Source organism: Chlorocebus sabaeus, chromosome 21 (assembly GCF_047675955.1).
Source record: "Chlorocebus sabaeus isolate Y175 chromosome 21, mChlSab1.0.hap1, whole genome shotgun sequence".
NCBI lineage: Eukaryota > Metazoa > Chordata > Mammalia > Primates > Cercopithecidae > Chlorocebus > Chlorocebus sabaeus.
The window spans coordinates 101,967,133-101,985,275 of record NC_132924.1 but is presented as its reverse complement, the minus strand read 5'-3'; the positions used below and the strand labels follow the sequence as shown (position 1 = coordinate 101,985,275).

The following is an 18,143-nucleotide window of genomic DNA, read 5'->3' as shown; positions in this document are numbered from 1 at the left end:
TAAACTTTGCATTAGAGTCCAGTTTTCCTAGGGTTACCACTGTGCCTAATGACAAAAGTTATAGGGCTTTTGGTATTTTAAATATTCCATGTATTTCTAATATTTTATTTCAAATATATTATTCTAACAATATTTGACATCTCTGGTGCATTTATTTGGTGCTTAAAGATGCTCATCTCAATCACTCCTTTGTCTTTAGCCACGAATTAGAAACTGACAACTCTCAAATCTGGATTTTCAACCCACCCCCTGGGCTTCAGTCCCACACATGCTACAGCCTGCTGGTCTTGGCTGTCTGTTAAGTGCCTCAATATTCAACATGGCTAAGATTAAACTCATCTGCATCCTCATATCCTTTTCTGTTTCCATAAAAACCATTTCTTCCTTTAGGTTCCATATCTCAAAAGCCTGGGTTCTCTTCCCTCTTGTCACACCTTGCAGCTCAAATAATCACCATATCAAGATTCTTCCTCCTAAGTTCCTAAATACCTCTCTATCTCCATGCCCACCGCCAACACTTTACTCCAGGCTACCATCACTCCTTACCAAGATTATTACAATAATTTCTTATTTCTGTTCTTGCCACCTTCCCTGCCCAAGCCATTTCATGTTAAACTAGACTGTGTGTGTGTTTTTTTTTAAGACTGAGGAACTAAGAAACACGCCACTTAAGATATTTGCTAAGCACCCACTATGTATCAGGTAATGGCATGAGGTCATCAAGCTGGGTTAAACACTGTTTAGCTTCATTTCTTACTCCTACCCAACGCCAACTCTATCCTTCAGCTAGTTTCAGTCTTCAGAACATATTTTTTTCCCTTGCCTCCAGGCTTTCATACTGTTGCCTCTGCCTACAATACTAAACCCTTTGCCTAATTGCTTCCTATTTATCTATCAGTCTGGTCTCAGTTTAGACATACTTTCTCCAGATGGTGTTCCCAATCTCTCTACTCTGGGTTAGGTATCACTTCTATTTTTTTTTCTCTTTTCTCCAACTGTTAGCTAAATATCCATGTGGTGTTTTAATAATTCCTAACCATAGAACTTTTAAAAATAAGTTTTATTGAAATATAGTTCACATTGCCATAAAATTCATCCTTTTAAAACATATAAGTCCATGGTTTTTAGTATATTCATGTGGTTTTTCTGAACATCACCACTAATTCCAGAGTATTTATTTCCATCAATACAAAAAAAACAAAAAAAAAAAAAAACAAAAAAAACACCCAAAACAGAAAACCAACCCTAAGGATCAGCAGTCTCTCCCTACTCATCCTTCTCATGGAAATGACCAATCTACTTTCTATATTTAGAACTTTACTTACTCTGAACATTTTATGTCAGTGGAATCATGTAATTAATGTGCTTTTTGTGTCTGGCCACTTTCACTTAGCATAATATTTCAAGTTTATCTACATTGTAGCATCTATCAGTACTTCATTCCTTTTAAGGGTCAAATAACATTTCATTGTACGGATATAGCACACTTTGTTTATCCATGTATCAAATGACGGATATTGGGGCTGTTTCTGCTGTCTATTATGAATAATGCTGCTATGAATATGCATGTGGAAGTGTTTATATGCACACACGTTTTTCATTTCTCTTGAGTATATACCTAAGTGTAGAACTGCTGGTTCATATGATAATTCTATGTTTAACATTTTTTTGAAGAGCTGCCAAACTGTTTTTCAACATGGCTGCACCATGATACAATCCCATGAATAGTGTATTAGAGTTCCGATTTTTCCACATTCTCACCAGCACTTAACATTTTTTTATTTTAGTTATTCTAGTGGGTGTGAAGTTGTATCTCATTGCAGTTTTGATTTGTATTTCCCTGATGGCTAATGATGAGCATCTTTTCATGTGCATTTGTGTATCTTCTTTGAAGAAATGTCTATTCAAATTAATTGCCCATTTAAAGAACTGAGCTGTCTGAGGTCAGGCGTGGTGGCTCATGCCTGTAATCCCAGCACTTTGGAAGGCTGAGGCAGGTGGGTCACTCGAGGTCAGGAGTTCAAGACCAGCCTGGCCAACATGGTGAAGCCCTGTCTCTACTAAAAACACAAAAATCAGCTGGGCATGGTTGTGGGCACCTGTAATCCCAGCTACATGGTAGGCTGAGGCACAAGAATCGCTTGAACCCAGGAGGTGGAGGTTTCAGTGAGCTGAGATTGTGCCATTGTACTCTAGCCTGGGCAACAGAGCGAGACTCCATCTGAAAACAAAAAAGCAAAACACACACACACACACACAAAACCCCAAAAACTGAGTTGTCTTTTCATTGCTGAATTGTAAGAGTTTTTATATACTCTGGATACTAATCAGTTATCAGATATGTAATTTGCACATTCCCTTCCATGTTGTGGACTGTCACTTCACTTTCTTGATAGTATCCTTTGATAAACACAAAAAAATTTGTTTTGAGATATGGTCTCACTATTCCCCAGGCTGGAGTGCAGTGGCACAATCTCTGCTCACTATAACTCCCACCTCCCGGGCTAAAGCAATACTCCCCCCTCAGCCTCTTGAGTAGCTGGGATTAGAGGCCCCCACCACCATGCCCCGCAAATTTTTTTTGTATTTTTTTGTTGAGACAGAGTCTCATTTCATTACCCAGACTGGTCTTGAACTCTTGGCCTCAAGTAATCCTCTTGCCTCGGCCTCCCAAAATGCTGGGATTACAGTTGAGAGCCACCAAGCCTAGCACTAAATCTTTTTTTAATGAATGAATGGATTGGGTAACTAAAATATCAAGTTTCTTTTCTCTATCTAAAATTATATCAACTCTGTGCAGTAACAGTGTTTTCATCATGTTGCTGGCAGTTAAAAATTCCTTGAGGAACAAATCAGAAGCAAACAGCAAACAAACACACGAGATGATAGGGATTGTGTGATTTAACAGGTTCTGGAGCAACACTGATCTGGATTCAAATCCTAACTTTAAGAACTGTATCCCTGGGCAAATTACATTACTATTTCTCTTTCTTTAAAATGGTTTTTTGTTTGTTTGTTTTTTAAGTGCCAGGTGTTTATTTCCCTTACATGTGGGGTGGCTCACATATACAACACACACAGGCATTGGCCCCGTGGGAGAGGGCAGCACCCCTGGCTTCTGAGGGGAGGATCTTGGCCTCACAGTGTAAAAAGCAAGAGGACGGTTTCTCTCTCCTTCCCTCACTAGGGCCTAGGGAACCCAGGAGCAAATTCCACAACATTCACCTCTCAGCCAAGGAGAAGCCACCTTGGTGACATTTAGTTCCAACCATCATAGTAAGTGGAGAAGGGATTGGCCTGGTCTTTCAACCATTACAGGGTGAAGGTATACATAGTAAAGGAAGATACAGTTTGGATGAGGCCACAATAGGGGGCAGATGACACCATCAGAAGCATGTGCATGGGAGGGGCAGTCACTTGGCTTCTGGGCTGCTTAGTTCCTGGATTGGCAGGAAGAGTAGGGAAGACGGATGGGGCTCATTGTTTGGCATTGATGATGTCCATGAATTCAGGCTTGAGGGAAACACCACTCATGAGGAAGCCACCCATGTGAGGCTGCCTGGCCAGCTCCTTGCAGGTTGCCCTGGTCACAGAGCCTCCATAAATGATACCAGTGCTCTGAGCCACTGCATCAGAGACGCTGGACTTAAGCCATCCTCGGAGCTTCTTGTGTACCTCCTGGGCCTGTTGGGGTGTTGCAGTCTTGCCGGTACCAGTGGCCCACACGGGCTCATAGGCCAAGATGACCTTGCTCCAGTCCTTCACATTATCTGCAATGACCTTTGTCTGTTCAAAAACAACCTTCTCAAGGATGCCAGCTTCCCTTTCACCTAGCTTCTCCCCAGTGCAGGTGATTACTCCGAGTCCCCCTGCCAGAGCATGGGCCACTTTCTGCCCAATCAGCTCATCTGACTCCCCAAAGACATGCCTTCTGAGTGCTCCAGGACCACACCACCTATGTGACTCCTAAGTCTTTGACCATGCCAGGGCTGATTTCCCCAGTAAAGGCCGCATTAGCCACTTTGCAGCAGTTCTGCGCAGCCACAGCAATCTTGGGATCTAGCTTCCGCCGGGCCAAGTCGATACAGGCAGTGGGGAGAGCACAAATCACCTCGGTGTGGGCAGGTACAGTGGCCGCGTTCTGAGTGCCAATGAGCTCCCCCAGACACTTCTTCCGCCCGTTATCTTCCAGTTCCTCTCCACGAAGAACTTCCTGGAGGGCGCCATGGCGCCGGAGCTGAGGTGCCGTAGGTCAGTGTCAGCGCCTAAAACGGGTTTTAATAATACTTGGCAAAGTTGTTAGGCGGATTAAATGAGATCTTGTAACTACAGTGTTTTACACATTGTGAGCATTTATCAAATAGCAGTTATTTACTAGTGCAAAGGACTAGCAGCAATGTTAATATTAATATACTGTTAACCTTTTGTCCCCAATTTCTCCAGAGTACAGTTTCCAAGATTTCTGTTTTCTTTTGTGAATTGTTAGACCACTGGTATTGGATTCGGACAGAAAGGCATTCACAAAAATACGGTTCAATGTGAGAATAATCCTAAAGATGTATGCAAAACGCTCTGGAGTTAGAGCACCAGGAGCTGTAAGCGGAATGAAAGACCTCTTTTGGGCTTAAGAACTAAATAAAGGGGAGCTGACAGAGATTCTAGGCATTTTGGATTTATCTCAATGTGGCACATATTTCAGGTTTGTAAAATAGTTCAGTTGACTACGTGTCTGTCTCCTCCACTAGAGCCAGCGTAGGCACCATGTCTTAAGTCATTTTGGATCTCCAGTACTGTGGCCACTATAGGGAGAGTTGAATTGACGCGCCTTGATCACCAGGGCAGAAAAGGATTCTCTGGAGAGGGATAGGGAAGTCGGAAGGGGGAGGAAAAACCTGGATCCATTTCCAAGGAGCTGAAGGCAGCTTAGACGTGGGACACATCTCGGTGCTAAAGCCCCAAGCTGGAAGCGAGAAACCGAGAGAACAACACCGGCTCTTCTTCCCGGCTCCTGGCCCGGTAGGGCCACTTCCGGGAGGGGGCGGGGAGACAAGAGGAGGCGTGCCGGGAAGGAGGCCGTTTGTAGTGTACCAGGCGGAAGTGTGCCAAAGGTATCGGTGCTGTCGCTTCCGGTCCGGGTAAACGCACCTTAGGTACACGCTGGTGTGTGGCGTGCGAAGATAGGCTTCTGAGGGCAAGTCAGCGAGTGAAGACGGGAGCGCCAGAATCTGTGGACTCAGAAGTCTGGGGTCTACTGGAAAAACCGGAAAAAAGGCCAGGAACCTGAATACGACCTAATAGCTGTTTCCGAGGGGGCAACTTCCACGGGGAACCTTCTGCCCTGGTAACGGCCAAAGAGGAGGAGATGGCGCCAGTCAGGGAGCGGCCGTGGCCCAGACAGTGAGGAAGCGCGAAGGCGGAGCAACCGTGGAAGCCTCGGGAGAAGAATCAGAGCCGTCGCTACCGCCACTGCCGCCACCACCATGGAAGGAGCAAAGCCGACATTGCAGCTCGTGTACCAGGCAGTGCAGGCGCTTTACCACGACCCAGATCCCAGCGGAAAGGAGCGCGCCTCGTTTTGGCTTGGGGAGCTGCAGCGTTCGGTGAGGGGCCCAGAGAGGCAGTTCTGTGCCGCGGGGCCGGGGCGGGGTGGAACCTAGGCTCCAGGGGAGAACCTGAACCCGGCGGTTGACCTCGTGAGGTCCTCCTTGGGGAGGAGCTGCTGTCGTGGGGTGGGGCTGCGAAGCTACATCTTTGCCGCTTTTGGGAAACTAGTCGCACCTGATCGGTCGCGAACTGGCCCTTTTCCTACCCGGTGGAATCTGATTTGTAGGTCTTACACTTTTCGATTGTGGCATCGATCTAGTCTTGTTTAAGTTCTGCCTTTGCCGTTGCTTCTTGGGCCGTGCTTTTCCGTTTTGTCTTCCTCCCACCAAATCCAACCCCAGTGTTTCTCCACCTTCCGCTTAAGAATGCTTTATTGGTCTCTCCGTGTCCAAGACTTGCATCCGGCAATTTCCTCCCAGTCGTAGCCTTATGCCTCACTCTTTTTGCCTGTTTTCACTCCAGTTTGAGTCTGTTCTTCTCGAAACTTCTCAGGTTTCTAGATTCTTACTCGTGCGAGTTTTCCCCTTGCTTTGGAATGGCAACATAATATGAAGAAAAAATATTAATTCTGCGTTCAGAAAATCTTTGGAGTTCTCATTTTATTTCATATTAATCCTCTAACCTTGTTATTTCTCTGGCTTTTATATTTTTTTATTTATAAAATAGGTATCACTGCTGCTTTGATTATTCCATATAAAACTGTATGTGCATCCAGTGAGATATTTAATTGTAGCTTATATCTATTGTATTTCTGCATTCTTTGATTCACGTTTTATGCTTCCTTCCCTAATTTTCACACCTTTGCTGTGCTTCATTTCTGTGTGAGTGTGTATTCTTGGTGATCTGGCTCACTTAGGTCCTAATGTAGTATGCCCTTTAACAATTAAGTACTTTGAAAACAACTAAAGAAGCTTTTTTACAGGCTGACAAAATACTCACCTTTACCTTTATTTTTGCATTTTATACTAACAAGCATATTTTTTTGCCCCTCTTCCCTTTAACTCATAACTGATACTTAAAGGTGCTCTGCCTTACTAAATCAGCTCCTAGACTGCAAGTTCATGATATTTAAAAATTTGCAACTTTGACTTTTTAAAAATCTGGTCTTGGTATGGAGCAACTTTGCCTTTTTTTTTTGAGACAGAGTCTCGCTCCGTCGCCCAGGCTGGAGTGCAGTGGTGCGATCTCAGCTCACTGCAACCTCCTCCTCCCGGGTTCAAGCGATTCTCCTACTTCAGCCTCGCGAGTAGCTGGGATTACAGGTGCCCGCCACGATGCCCGACTAATTTTTTTTTTTTTTTTTGAGACAGAGTCTGGCTTTGTCACCCAGGCTGGAGTGCAGTGGTGTGATCTCGGCTCACTGCAACCTCCTCCTCCCAGATTCAGGTGATTCTCCTGTCTCAGCCTCCCGAGTAGTTGGAATTACAGGCGCACGCCACCACGCCCAGCTAATTTTTGTATTTTTTAGTAGAGACGGGGTTTCGCCATGTTGGCCAGGCTGGTCTTGAACTCCTGACCTCAGGTGATCTGCCCACCTCGGCCTCCCAAAGTGCTGGCACTAGAGGTGTGAGCCACCGCGCCTGGCTGCAACTTTGACTTTGAATATTAAACTTAAAAAATTGGCGCCCAAGTCCTCCTCAGAAAATAAAGGAATACGACTCACTGTAGGCTACACAAGAAAATCATTCACATATGGTCTCATTTAGTGTTTCTGTGATCTCTGGAGAGTCACAATTCCCTGATCTTCGTATAGTTTTCTAAAGTATAAATAGGAGAAATGCTACACTACACTGCAAAAGTCATATCTTTCTAATCAAACCTGCTTGTTGTGTGTATTTTAAATCAATATTTGAGTGCTTACCATGTGCCAGCAACTATGCTGGGTGTTTGGATTTGGAAATGAACTAGAAAAAAATCTCTGCTTATCACAGAAGGTGGTTGTGATTAAATGAGTTAATATTCTACGAAGAGCTTAGAAAAGTTCTTGGAACATAGAGATTAAAATGTTAGCAATTGTTATTTAAATATTAGTCACTTTTCTCTCCTTACTTTCCACTACTCTATTACAACCTTACATCATCTTCACAGATGGGATTTCCCATTGGCCAAACCCAGCCGGAAGCCAAGCGACACAGTGACCTGTTGGTAAAGTCTATACAGGTCAGCCTATTGGAGCAGAAAACATGACAGAAGAGGGTGGAAAAGTGGATCTGGAAAATATCCAGCAGTCACACATCATGTTTAGGCAACTTTAGCATCTGGATTGACAGTTCAGCTAACATTGTGGCCTTTTGATACCTTTACCTCTTCATTCTCTTCAGTTACCTGGTCACACAATCACACCCTGGATCTTGTCTTTACTAAAAACCCACCACCCAGGCTGTCATGACTGTAATCCCAACACTTTGGGAGGCTGAGGCAGGCGGATTGCTTGAGGTCAGGAGTTCAAGACCAGCCTGGCCAATATGGTGAAAAAAGTTACCAGCCAGGCCCATTGGCTCACGCCTGTAATCCTAGCACTTTGGGAGGCCAAAGTGGAGGATCCCTTGAGCCCAGGAGTTCAAGACCAGCCTGGGCAACATAGTGAGACCTCATTTCTACAAAAAAATAGGAAAATTAGTTGGGTATGGTGACATTCGCCTATAGTCACAGCTACTCGGGAAGATCCCTTGAGCCCAGGAGTTCAAGACTGAGTGAGCTATGATTTCGCTACTGTACTCCAGCCTGGGAGACACCAAGATGGTAAAAAAAAAAAAAAAAAAAAAAGTCACCACACCTCCAAATAGCTAATTCAGACATTCTGCTTTGATAATAACTCACTGTTTTCCAGTTTGCTGGCTCAAAAATCTCAAATAACGTCACCCAGTTTTTTGAAATCTTTATGTAATTTTACTAATATTTAAGTTTTATTTTTAAAACAAAATTCTGTGGAACCTCTTTTTTCCTGTTGGTAATCAAATACCTCTTTTTTGTTGTTGTTGTTTTTAACATTTTGTTTTCTGTATATCCACAATAAGTCATCCCTAAATCTCAGTAATGTAAGTATCCTCTTTGTTCAGACTGGTGATTTGTTTTCTTTTTTGGCTGAAGGAAATATCTATCCCAAGAACCCTCCATTTCCCTGCTCCAGTCTGGCCTGGTTCGCTAGGTCTGTTGATAATTATCGTTATGGGATTCCATAAACACTGGCCTAGGGAATTCCCTTTGCCTCTTTGTTGTGCTGAATCCACTGATTCTTGGATTCCATGATGTTTTCTTGGGTTACTCTTCCATTTAATGGATCATCGAGAAGGGAACCTTCATCCTTTCTCTCATTGCTTTTCTGTTGGTCTGTTTCTCTTGGGTTGCTTTTACCTTGAGTTCTCTAGTCAGCTTGGGGGTTGTAAGCTAGACTGCCAGTGTTCTAAAGCCAGGTCAGGGAATGAAGCTAGGGGATGGATCTCACAACTGAGTATGTAGGTTTTAATTTAATCTCTTGTTTTCAGCATGATACTCCTGTCTTTAGCTCAGTCTATTGTCTGAGAGTCCAGAGACCACCCACTTCAGTCTTTCCAAAGTAAACCTTGAGTCTTCCGTTATGGTGGGAGAGTAGTAGTAGCCTGGTTGCTCAGAGTCAGAGAGGAAATTTAGGAGTCTACTGCTTCTTACAGATTTTGACCCTTTTATTTATTTAAATTTTTTCTTTTTCCTTTTTCCTTTTTTTTTTTTTGAGACCGAGTCTCGCTCTATCGCCCAGGCTGGAGTGCAGTGGCCGGATCTCAGCTCACTGCAAGCTCCGCCTCCCGGGTTTACGCCGTTCTCCTGCCTCAGCCTCCGGAGTAGCTGGGACTACAGGCGCCCGCCACCACGCCCGGCTAGTTTTTTGTATTTTTTTTTAGTAGAGACGGGGTTTCACCCTGTTAGCCAGGATGGTCACGATCTCCTGACCTCGTGATCCGCCCGTCTCGGCCTCCCAAAGAACTTTTTTCTTTTAATGCCGCATTCTGGCAGATTTCTCCCCCACCCCACCCTTTTTTTTTTTTTTTTTTCCTTGAGACACTCGCTGTCTCCCAGGCTGGAGTGCAGTGGCGCGATCTCAGCTCACTGCAAGCTCTGTCTCCCGGGTTCACGCCATTCTCTTGCCTCAGCCTCCTGAGTAGCTGGGACTGCAGGCGCCCGCCACCACGCCTGGCTAATTTTTTGTATTTTTTAGTAGAGACAGGGTTTCACCATGTTAGCCAGGATGGTCTCAATCTCCTGACCTCGTGATCCACCCTCCTTGGCCTCCCAAAGTGCTGGGATTACAGGCGTGAGCCACCGCGCTCGGCCCACCCCACCCTTTAAAAAAAAAAAAAAAAAAAAGGAACAGAAAAGAAAAGATGGGGTCTCGCTATATTGCCCAGGTTGGACCCAGACTCTTGATCTCAGGCAATCCTGTCTCCTCAGCCTCCTGCGTAGCTGAAATTACAAGTGCACACCACCACACCCAGCTCCACTCTTTTGTTTTTTGTTCTGCCTGCGCATCTGCCTTCAGATGTACCTGTGCTTCCAATTCCCCAGTCTTCCTGGGTTTTGCAGCATGAGTAGTTTGTCCCTTGCTTTCCCCATTCTCATCTCATCCTCCCTCCCCACCCCCAGGCAAATTTCAGCCTTTTCGGATCTGCTAGGACAGTTAACACTGTCCTTTAGCTTTCCAGTTTCCACAGTTGTGTTGATATCTGTCATCTGTTTCCATTTTCTTTGTCTTTATGTGTTTTTGCCTTTTTAAAAAAAATTTTTACTCTGATGTTTAGTGGATTTTTGGAAGGACCTGAGAGCAAACAGCTGTGTTCAATCAGTTAGTTTAGTCATTTTAAACAGAAGTCCCTGCTTTAGTTCTTGAATTTTATCAAAACCTCAGTTCATTGACTGTCCCTTCCTTTTTCTTTATTAGGTCTTCCTGTCTTTATTTCTCTCCTTATCAAATGTGGATTCCAAGATCTATCTTTGTAGTTATTTTATAAATATACCATCACCTTTCCCCTCTAATTTGGTCAAACTTCAGCATGGTTGTATGCAGCTGCTTCTCCTCTTGTCAGATCTAGGTGCTTTGCATCTCTCAATCTTCTGAAATCTCTGGGACCTTAATCTTTTGGTTTATCCTATATCTTGTCTGCATCTTTAGACTCCTTTACTGAGTCTTTCCCATCAGCATCCAAATAGCTGAAATATTTCTCATAGTACACAAATATTTTGTGGTAGAGTGGATGCCGCCTTTGCCCAACTTTACTTCTCTGCTTTTACTCTTTCCCAACCCTGTCTTCAAATGCAGAAACTAACTCACCTTTTGAAAGCCCAAACTAAATTTTACTTTCTCCTTGAAGGCTTACCTGCTTCTCTTCAGCCAAAAGTGATTTCAGCCCCCATTGAATGCCTAGAGAACTTTATTTCATTGTGTTTGCCTTTTTATAAACCTTTGAAAATAAGTGTTTTGCCTCCCCTACTAGACTGGGATTCTTGTCACATTTGTTTATGTAGTCCAATACCCATAGTTGAAGAAATAAACCATGGTTATTAAGATAAACAATCAAGATGCTTCACACACAGGTTCTTAAAAATGTTGATTGTCACAGTGCATACATGCAGATACTCAGTTGGATAACTCACATTTTTCTTTATCTGCGAGTTTTATTTTTGCTGTCACTCTTAACCGTATACATGGTTAAAAATAAACAATATTCAGCTCCTTTAATGCTCTTCAGTCTTTCCAGTCTTTTTTTTCTTTTTCTTTTTTTTTTTTTTTTTAAAAAAAACCTTTATGAGATATATATGTTGCCCTCATTTTATACTAGCAGATATTCAGGTGCAGAAAGGGAGAGGAACTTTTGGACTCAATAAGCCTCTCTTATTTTTTGAGACAGAGTCTCACTCTGTTGCCCAGGTGGGAGTGCAGTGGCACCACCTTCGCTCACTGCAACCTCCGCCTCCTGGGTTCAAGCAATTCTCTTGCCCCAGCCTCCCAAGTAACTGGGACTACAGGCATGTGCCACTAGGCCCGGCTAATTTTTGTGTTTTTAGTAGAGATGGGGTTTCGCCATGTTGGCCAGGTTTGTCTCAAACTCTAGCCTTAAGTGATCTGGCCGCCTTGGCCTCCCAAAGTGCTGGGATTACAGGTGTGAGCCACTGCACCTGGCCTATTTATTTAGTTTTTTGAGACAGGGTCTCACTCTGTTGCCCAGGCTGTGGAGTGCAGGGGTGCGATTATTGCTCACTGCAGCCTTGCTCACCTGAGCCTGGTTCCCAGGCTGGTCTCGAACCCCTGGGCTCAAGCACTTCTCTCACCTCAGCCTCCGAAAGTGCTGGGATTACAGACATGAGCCACTGTGCCTGGCCAAGGCTCTCTTTAAGTGGTCACTGAGTGGCATTTGTAATCAAAAGTAATGTGTGTGGTGGTTTTTTTCTTTCCAGAAAATTTTGTCTACTGAAACAAAAGCTCATTTTAACTGTAGTAATAAGTATAGCATTTTAACATCCATTTGAAATTGGCAAGGCATAGAATTTGTGTAGTAGGCTAAAAAACTACTTTCAAGAATATGTATTTGTGAAACTGTTATCCTTATTCCTCCCCACCACCCCAACTAATTAATCTGAGAGTAATTTAGTGTAGTTCTAATGACCTGGTGACAGTAGACTTGGTATAGAGGTATAATTTGAATAGGCTTTAGCCTGTGCTGTGAGTTAGCATCTTTTCTCTTTCTCTAATATTTGTATAACACAGTCATTTTCTGAAGAATCTGTATTCATTGCTCTAAACTTTTTCCACCAAAATTCTTGGAGATGTACAGCCATGGTTATGTTTTATGTGATGGGTAAATATCACTGATAACTTCAAAGTGTTCTAAAAGACAGAGTATTTGGAGGCACATCTTAAAGGAATCTTAGTAGCCTGTCCTGTGCATTTAGTAGTTTCATTTGTCCACCCTTAGTAACCAAAATTAGTAGAAGTTGTAGAGAGCTATTGAAGGAAAGACCATCTCTTCATAGGGCCAATTACTTAAGCTATTCAGTTATAAGTTTGTAATTTAAGTTGTAAGTAGGAGATAACTTTTACAGAGACAATCTTTGGGTTAGATGTTACCTCAAAAGTTTTATAGTTCAGTCTGGAAACTGAAAAGGCATGCTTCAGCATGGGTGTATGCAGCTTTTTGATGAAAAGCATCAAAAGCATAAAGCAGATGAAGTAAATCATGCTTTGATAGACCAAGTTGGCATTGTCATGTTTGGTTTATCACATGTCCATAGGAATTTTCTTCTTAGATATGATATCAGAAACGTCATGAGTTGATATGGTTTGGCTATGTCCCCACCCACATCTCACCTTGAGCTGTAATAATACCCCCCTACTTGTGTCAGGGTGGGGCCAGATGGAAGTAATTGAATCATGATGGGGGGTTCCCCCATCTGTTCTTGTGGTAGTGAATAAGTCTCACAAGTTCTGATGGATTTATAAATGGGAGTTCCCCTCCACAAGCTCTCTCTTGCCTGCCGCCATGTAGGACATCGCTTTGCTCTTCCTTCCTCTTCCACCATGAATGTGAGGCCTCCCCAGCAGTGTGAAACTGAGTCAGTTAAACCCCTTTCCTTTATAAATTACCCAGGCTTGGGTATGTATTTATTAGCAGCGTGAGAACCGATTAATACGTGGGTCGTGGAATGTCAGCTTCAAACTTCTTTCCTAGTACTTTTCCCTTTTGGAATCGATTGATTCTTTAGCCTAGTAGGGTTTTTGGCTTTTCTCTGGTCGTTACTGATTTATCTTGAAAGTTTAGGCATTTGTTTATGTGTGCTTATGCTCACACCTTCCAGTCAAAACATGCTTTTGAAAGGAAAGCCTTCTAGAAAGTAGATAATGTTCCTATACAACTTCAGTAGATGAGTTCAGTCTAGGAATACTCTATGCCTCGCACTGGTAGAAACTAGGAGTATGTAAATAACGAAAACCAAAGATCTTTCTCCCAGAGAGTTTTCGCCAGTGTAGCTGTGTCATCCAGTGTAGCAGCCACCAGTCCAGTGTGAGTATTTAAACTTAAGTAAAAGTTAAAATCAGTTTCTTTTCTTTTTTTTTTTTTTTGTGACGGAGTCTTGCTCTATTACCCGGACTGGAGTGCAGTGGCGCGATCTCGGCTTACTACAACCTTCGCCTGCTGGGTTCAAGCAATTCTGCCTCAGGCTCCCAAGTAGCTGGGATTACAGGCGCATGCCACCATGCCCGGTTAATTTTTTGTACTGTTAGTAGAGATGGGGTTTCACCGTGTTGGCCAGGGTGGTCTCGATCTCCTAATCTCGTGATCCACCCACCTCAGCCTCCCGAAGTGCTGGGATTACAGGCATGAGCCACTGCACCCAGCCTAAAATCAGTTTCTTATTTGCACTTACCCAAATTCCAAGTGCTGTACAGTGCAAATATAGAACATTTCATGTCTTTGAAGTATTGGAGTCTATGTTTGTGATTTTGTGACAGTATTTCTGTTGCCATGGTAGTCTGTTATGTGGTGGCATTTCTCCATATTTTGATTAGTTTCTCATCTTGTCAGGCCTTGGCCCAAAGTTGATTGTTTGATTTAGGATGTAAAATTATCAGTGTACTGCTGTATTTTCTAATTACAATAGTTTTTCCAGCTTTTCAGATATTTCTTCAGCATTCTTTTATAGTGATTGCACTGATGTTGATAGAGGAAATGGAAAGTAGGTTTTATAGATTTTTTCTTTGTGGTAAAACATTCAAAACATAAATTTACCATTTTAACTTTTTTTTTTTTTTTTTTTTTTTTTGAGACAGGGCCTCGTTCTGTTGCCCAGGCTGGAGTGCAGTGGTGTGATCATAGCTCACTACAGCCTTAAACTCCCAGGCTCAAGCTATCTTGCCACCTCAGCCTCCCATGTAGCTGGGATTACAGGCATAAGCTACCGTGCCCAGGCATTTTAACCATTTTTAAGTGTGCAGTTCAGTGGTATTACATACATTCACATTGTTGTGCAACCATCACCATCATCCATCTTCAAAACTTTTTCATCTTGTAAAACTAAATCTATGCCCACTAAACAATAGGTGCCCATTTGCCCCTCCCCCAGTCCCTGGCAACCACCATTCTACTTTATGTCTCTATGAATGTGACTGTTCTTGGTACCTCATGTAAGTGGAATCATACAGTATGTAGCCTTTTTGTGATGGGCTAATCTCACTTAGCATAATATCTTCAGGGTTCATTCGTGTGCGTAGCACGTGTCAGAAGTTCCTTCCTTTTTAAGGCTGAATAATATTCCGTTGTATGTATATATACCACATTTGGCTTATCCATTCATCCATCAATGGACACTTGCTTGCACCTTTGTGAATAATGCTGCTATGAACATGGGTGTACACATACTTGTGGGAGTACCTGCTTTCAGTTCTTTTGAATATACGGTATACCCAGAAGTGGAATTGCTGGATCATGTGGTAATTCTATATTTATTTACTTACTTACTCGGGGAACTGTCATACTGTTTCCCAGATTTTTAAGCTCTGTTGAACTTAAAAACAAATTTATTTCATAGGAAGTTGAGATTACTCAGACTACCTGTCCTGTATTTCCCTCACTTGTACCATGGTGCTGAAATATTATCAGAGAGTATTTTTCCAGCTGTGCAGGTGAAGCCTCTAAGATAAACCTTATTTCTCTTTATTGGAAGTTAACAGTATTGCTACAGGGGATAGTTTTGTAGTGTTTGGTATGTACATACTCTTAAAAGTACTAATTTAATTTTCCTCTTCTGGTGGAGTATCCAAAATGAAATTAGAAAACAAGTATTTTTCCTTTTGTTGGGTTTTCTGTTGACAGAGTTTGCATAACGGTTTTTACTTATTTTTTTCTCAAGCCCACAGCACAATTCTTTTTTCTATTTTGTATTCATTGCTTCCCAGTTGTATTTTCTGTCTCAGTCATAGTGTAATGTTTTAACAGTTATCTTCAAAGCAAGAGAATATATTTGGAACTAGACATGAAAACATAGATTTTTGAGCAAGACTCCATCTCAAAAACAAAAAAATTAAAAAAGGCCAGGCGTGGTGGCTCATGCCTGTAATACCAGCACTTTGGGAGGCCAAGGCAGGCAGATCACTTGAGGTCAGGAGTTCAAGAAAATATACATGCTTTTATATAAATAAGCATTCAGAGATTTAAAAACCACTTTAATACATTATTACAATACTTTAAGTTAGACATCTTACATTTATATTAAGTTTGAAAAATTTGAGTCTTAAGCACTGTTAACATATGCTTTGTATGTACGATAGAATTCTCATCTGGTTTATATGAGTTATTATAAAACTGAACAGGTAGGCAGAAATAGAGACCAGTGTTGAAAGAAGATAAATTTTCTGTATTTTGGCTTTCAGGAAGCCCTTGCATGGGCTAACCATTTGTTTCAAATGAAATGGTTTCAAGCTTGGCATTTTCTATTTTTAAAGCAAGACTGCCTAGTATAAATAAGGCCCACAGGGAAAAGATTATCGAGTAATGCTTGCCTTGGTCATTCGCAACTGAAGTTAGCTTTATGGATCTAAATTTATTTATCTTTTTCAGGGCCATTCTTGAGATTAATACCCACATTCATAGGTAATTGAGGATTATTATTTTGGGTAGGGATTCTTGTCATGAAAAAATTGGGGCAAGATATCTTAGTATCATCTTATGTGTGACCAACAACTACATAGTTCAGCCAAAATTCATTTGTCAAAGGTCATTATTATAGGATCATTAGAAAGTGCTTGTCTCAGAACTTCTGGGATTTCGGGAGAATCTGGGAACACCACACTGTGCAGTGCTGTCATTGGCCTCATTGATTCCTTTCTTTTATTTTTATTAAATTTCAATTTATTTTAGAGATAGGGTTTCACTCTGTCACCCAGTCTGGAGTGCAGGGGCAGGATCACAGTTCACTGTAACTAGGGCTTCAGTGATCTTCCCACCTCAGTCCCCTACCCCCACCCCCAGGAGCTGGGCCCAAAGGTGCGCACCATCACATCCTGCTAATTTTTTTTTTTTTTTCCTTTAAAGACTGGGTCTTGGCTATGTTACCCACGTTGGTGTAGAATTTCTTGTCTCAGGTGATTCTCCCAAAGTGCTTAGATGACAGGTGTGAGCCACTGCACCTGGCCCTTCCTTTTAAGTAATTGTTTTTAGCTACGAATATCTTTCCTCCTGAGGAAAATACTTTTTTCCCTTTTGATTATATATTTAGCTCTTATGGAGATGGCTGTGAAAATGTAAGCTGACTGAACTTACCTCTGTAAGGGAACTTTTTTGCTTCTAGAAAATGTGTTTATGTATACCCAAGTGTATTTTGTGAATCTGGGAGCTTGCTAGGGGATTTATGATTACTTTACTTTTACAACTTTTTTTTGGAGGATGGGAGTTGCTTTATCACTGCTTTGGTGAAGATATTAGTTAAGTTTGATTTCATCTTGGTTTCTGTGTTGCAGGCCATCTTGCAAAAGAAGTTATATTGAAAAATATTTTTAGATAGTGATGGTTATCTTATGTGCCCCTCAGTTTATTTTTTTCTTAATTGGTATCCTTTCAAACCAGTTTTCTTCCCACTGTCCGAGAAAATTATCAGGAAGTAATTTGTTGTAACAAATCTAGCAATTTATCTCGTTTTGTAAAATTCTCATAAAGGATTATGTAAAAGAACTTAAGGTAGTTGATGACTTAAAAAATTACTTTTTCTGTTTCAGGTAAATTAGACTTATTCTTTCTTTACCTGTCTCATGAAAATTATTTTTTCTTGATTTGGGAAATTCTGACTTTTCTAGCGCTATACCACATGGTTGCAAGGCATATATCTAAAATATTGTTTTGTTTGACTGATTTATGGTTTTCTTTTTGAGTCCTTTTTACTCTGTGTTCTGATGTAGTCTTCCTTCCCAGAACTTTCCCCAATATACTATAAATCTTTGAAAATCTTCATTTAATAAATAATACCGTTCACTCATTGAAATGCTTAAAAAATGCAGCATCCTGACACTTATGTTACTTCTCAAGTCTTATTGAATTATCTGTATTTCCAGAGCTTTATTTTCTATTTGCCAGAGCTCTTTGGTACTCAGTGAAGTATTTTAGGTAATTCTGCTTAATTTGAGGAGTTTTTGTGTGGCATTAACTAGCAGCTGTAATCTGCTTCTAATTCTTGGCAGCTAATGAGTCCTTAGGCGGCTGTCTGGGTGTGTGCTTGCATTGTTGAGGGCCTGCTCAGTGATTTTGGTTGATTCGGCAGTTTTAGAAATGTTAGTTTAGAAGTGAGTCTTGGAGCAACAGTGCACCATTAAAGAAAAAAGGGAGCAAGTACTTTAGGATCTGCTGTGAAGTATAATGAAGGGCTTAGAGCATGTTAGTGAAAGGATTGCTGGGCCACAGCCTGCCTCATATTCATCACATAGTCATGGAAATATCTTTTGAAAAGACTGATATAAAGGCCTGTTCTGCTACTGCTTTGTGAAATGGAAGATTGGAATTAGATGCTTAAATAGAAAATGTTCT

At 41.9% G+C, this 18,143-nt stretch overlaps 1 protein-coding gene and 1 pseudogene across 2 annotated transcripts in view; one reads left to right on the top strand and one right to left on the bottom strand.

Moving 5' to 3' along the window:
- Positions 1-3,233: 3,233 nt before the first annotated feature.
- Positions 3,234-5,069, bottom strand: LOC103226875 (triosephosphate isomerase pseudogene; annotated as a pseudogene).
- Positions 5,070-5,127: 58 nt separating this feature from the next.
- The window catches only part of TNPO3 (transportin 3), a 99,776-nt gene continuing 86,760 nt past the window's right edge, over positions 5,128-18,143 (top strand). The window contains exon 1 of one of the 2 annotated variants that reach the window (XM_007982872.3): positions 5,128-5,600. In XM_007982872.3, the coding sequence (XP_007981063.1) occupies positions 5,481-5,600 (120 nt within the window). In that variant the 5' untranslated portion in view covers positions 5,128-5,480. The remainder of the gene's footprint in view (positions 5,601-18,143) is intronic. The other variant, XM_007982873.3, reaches the window with a different exon arrangement.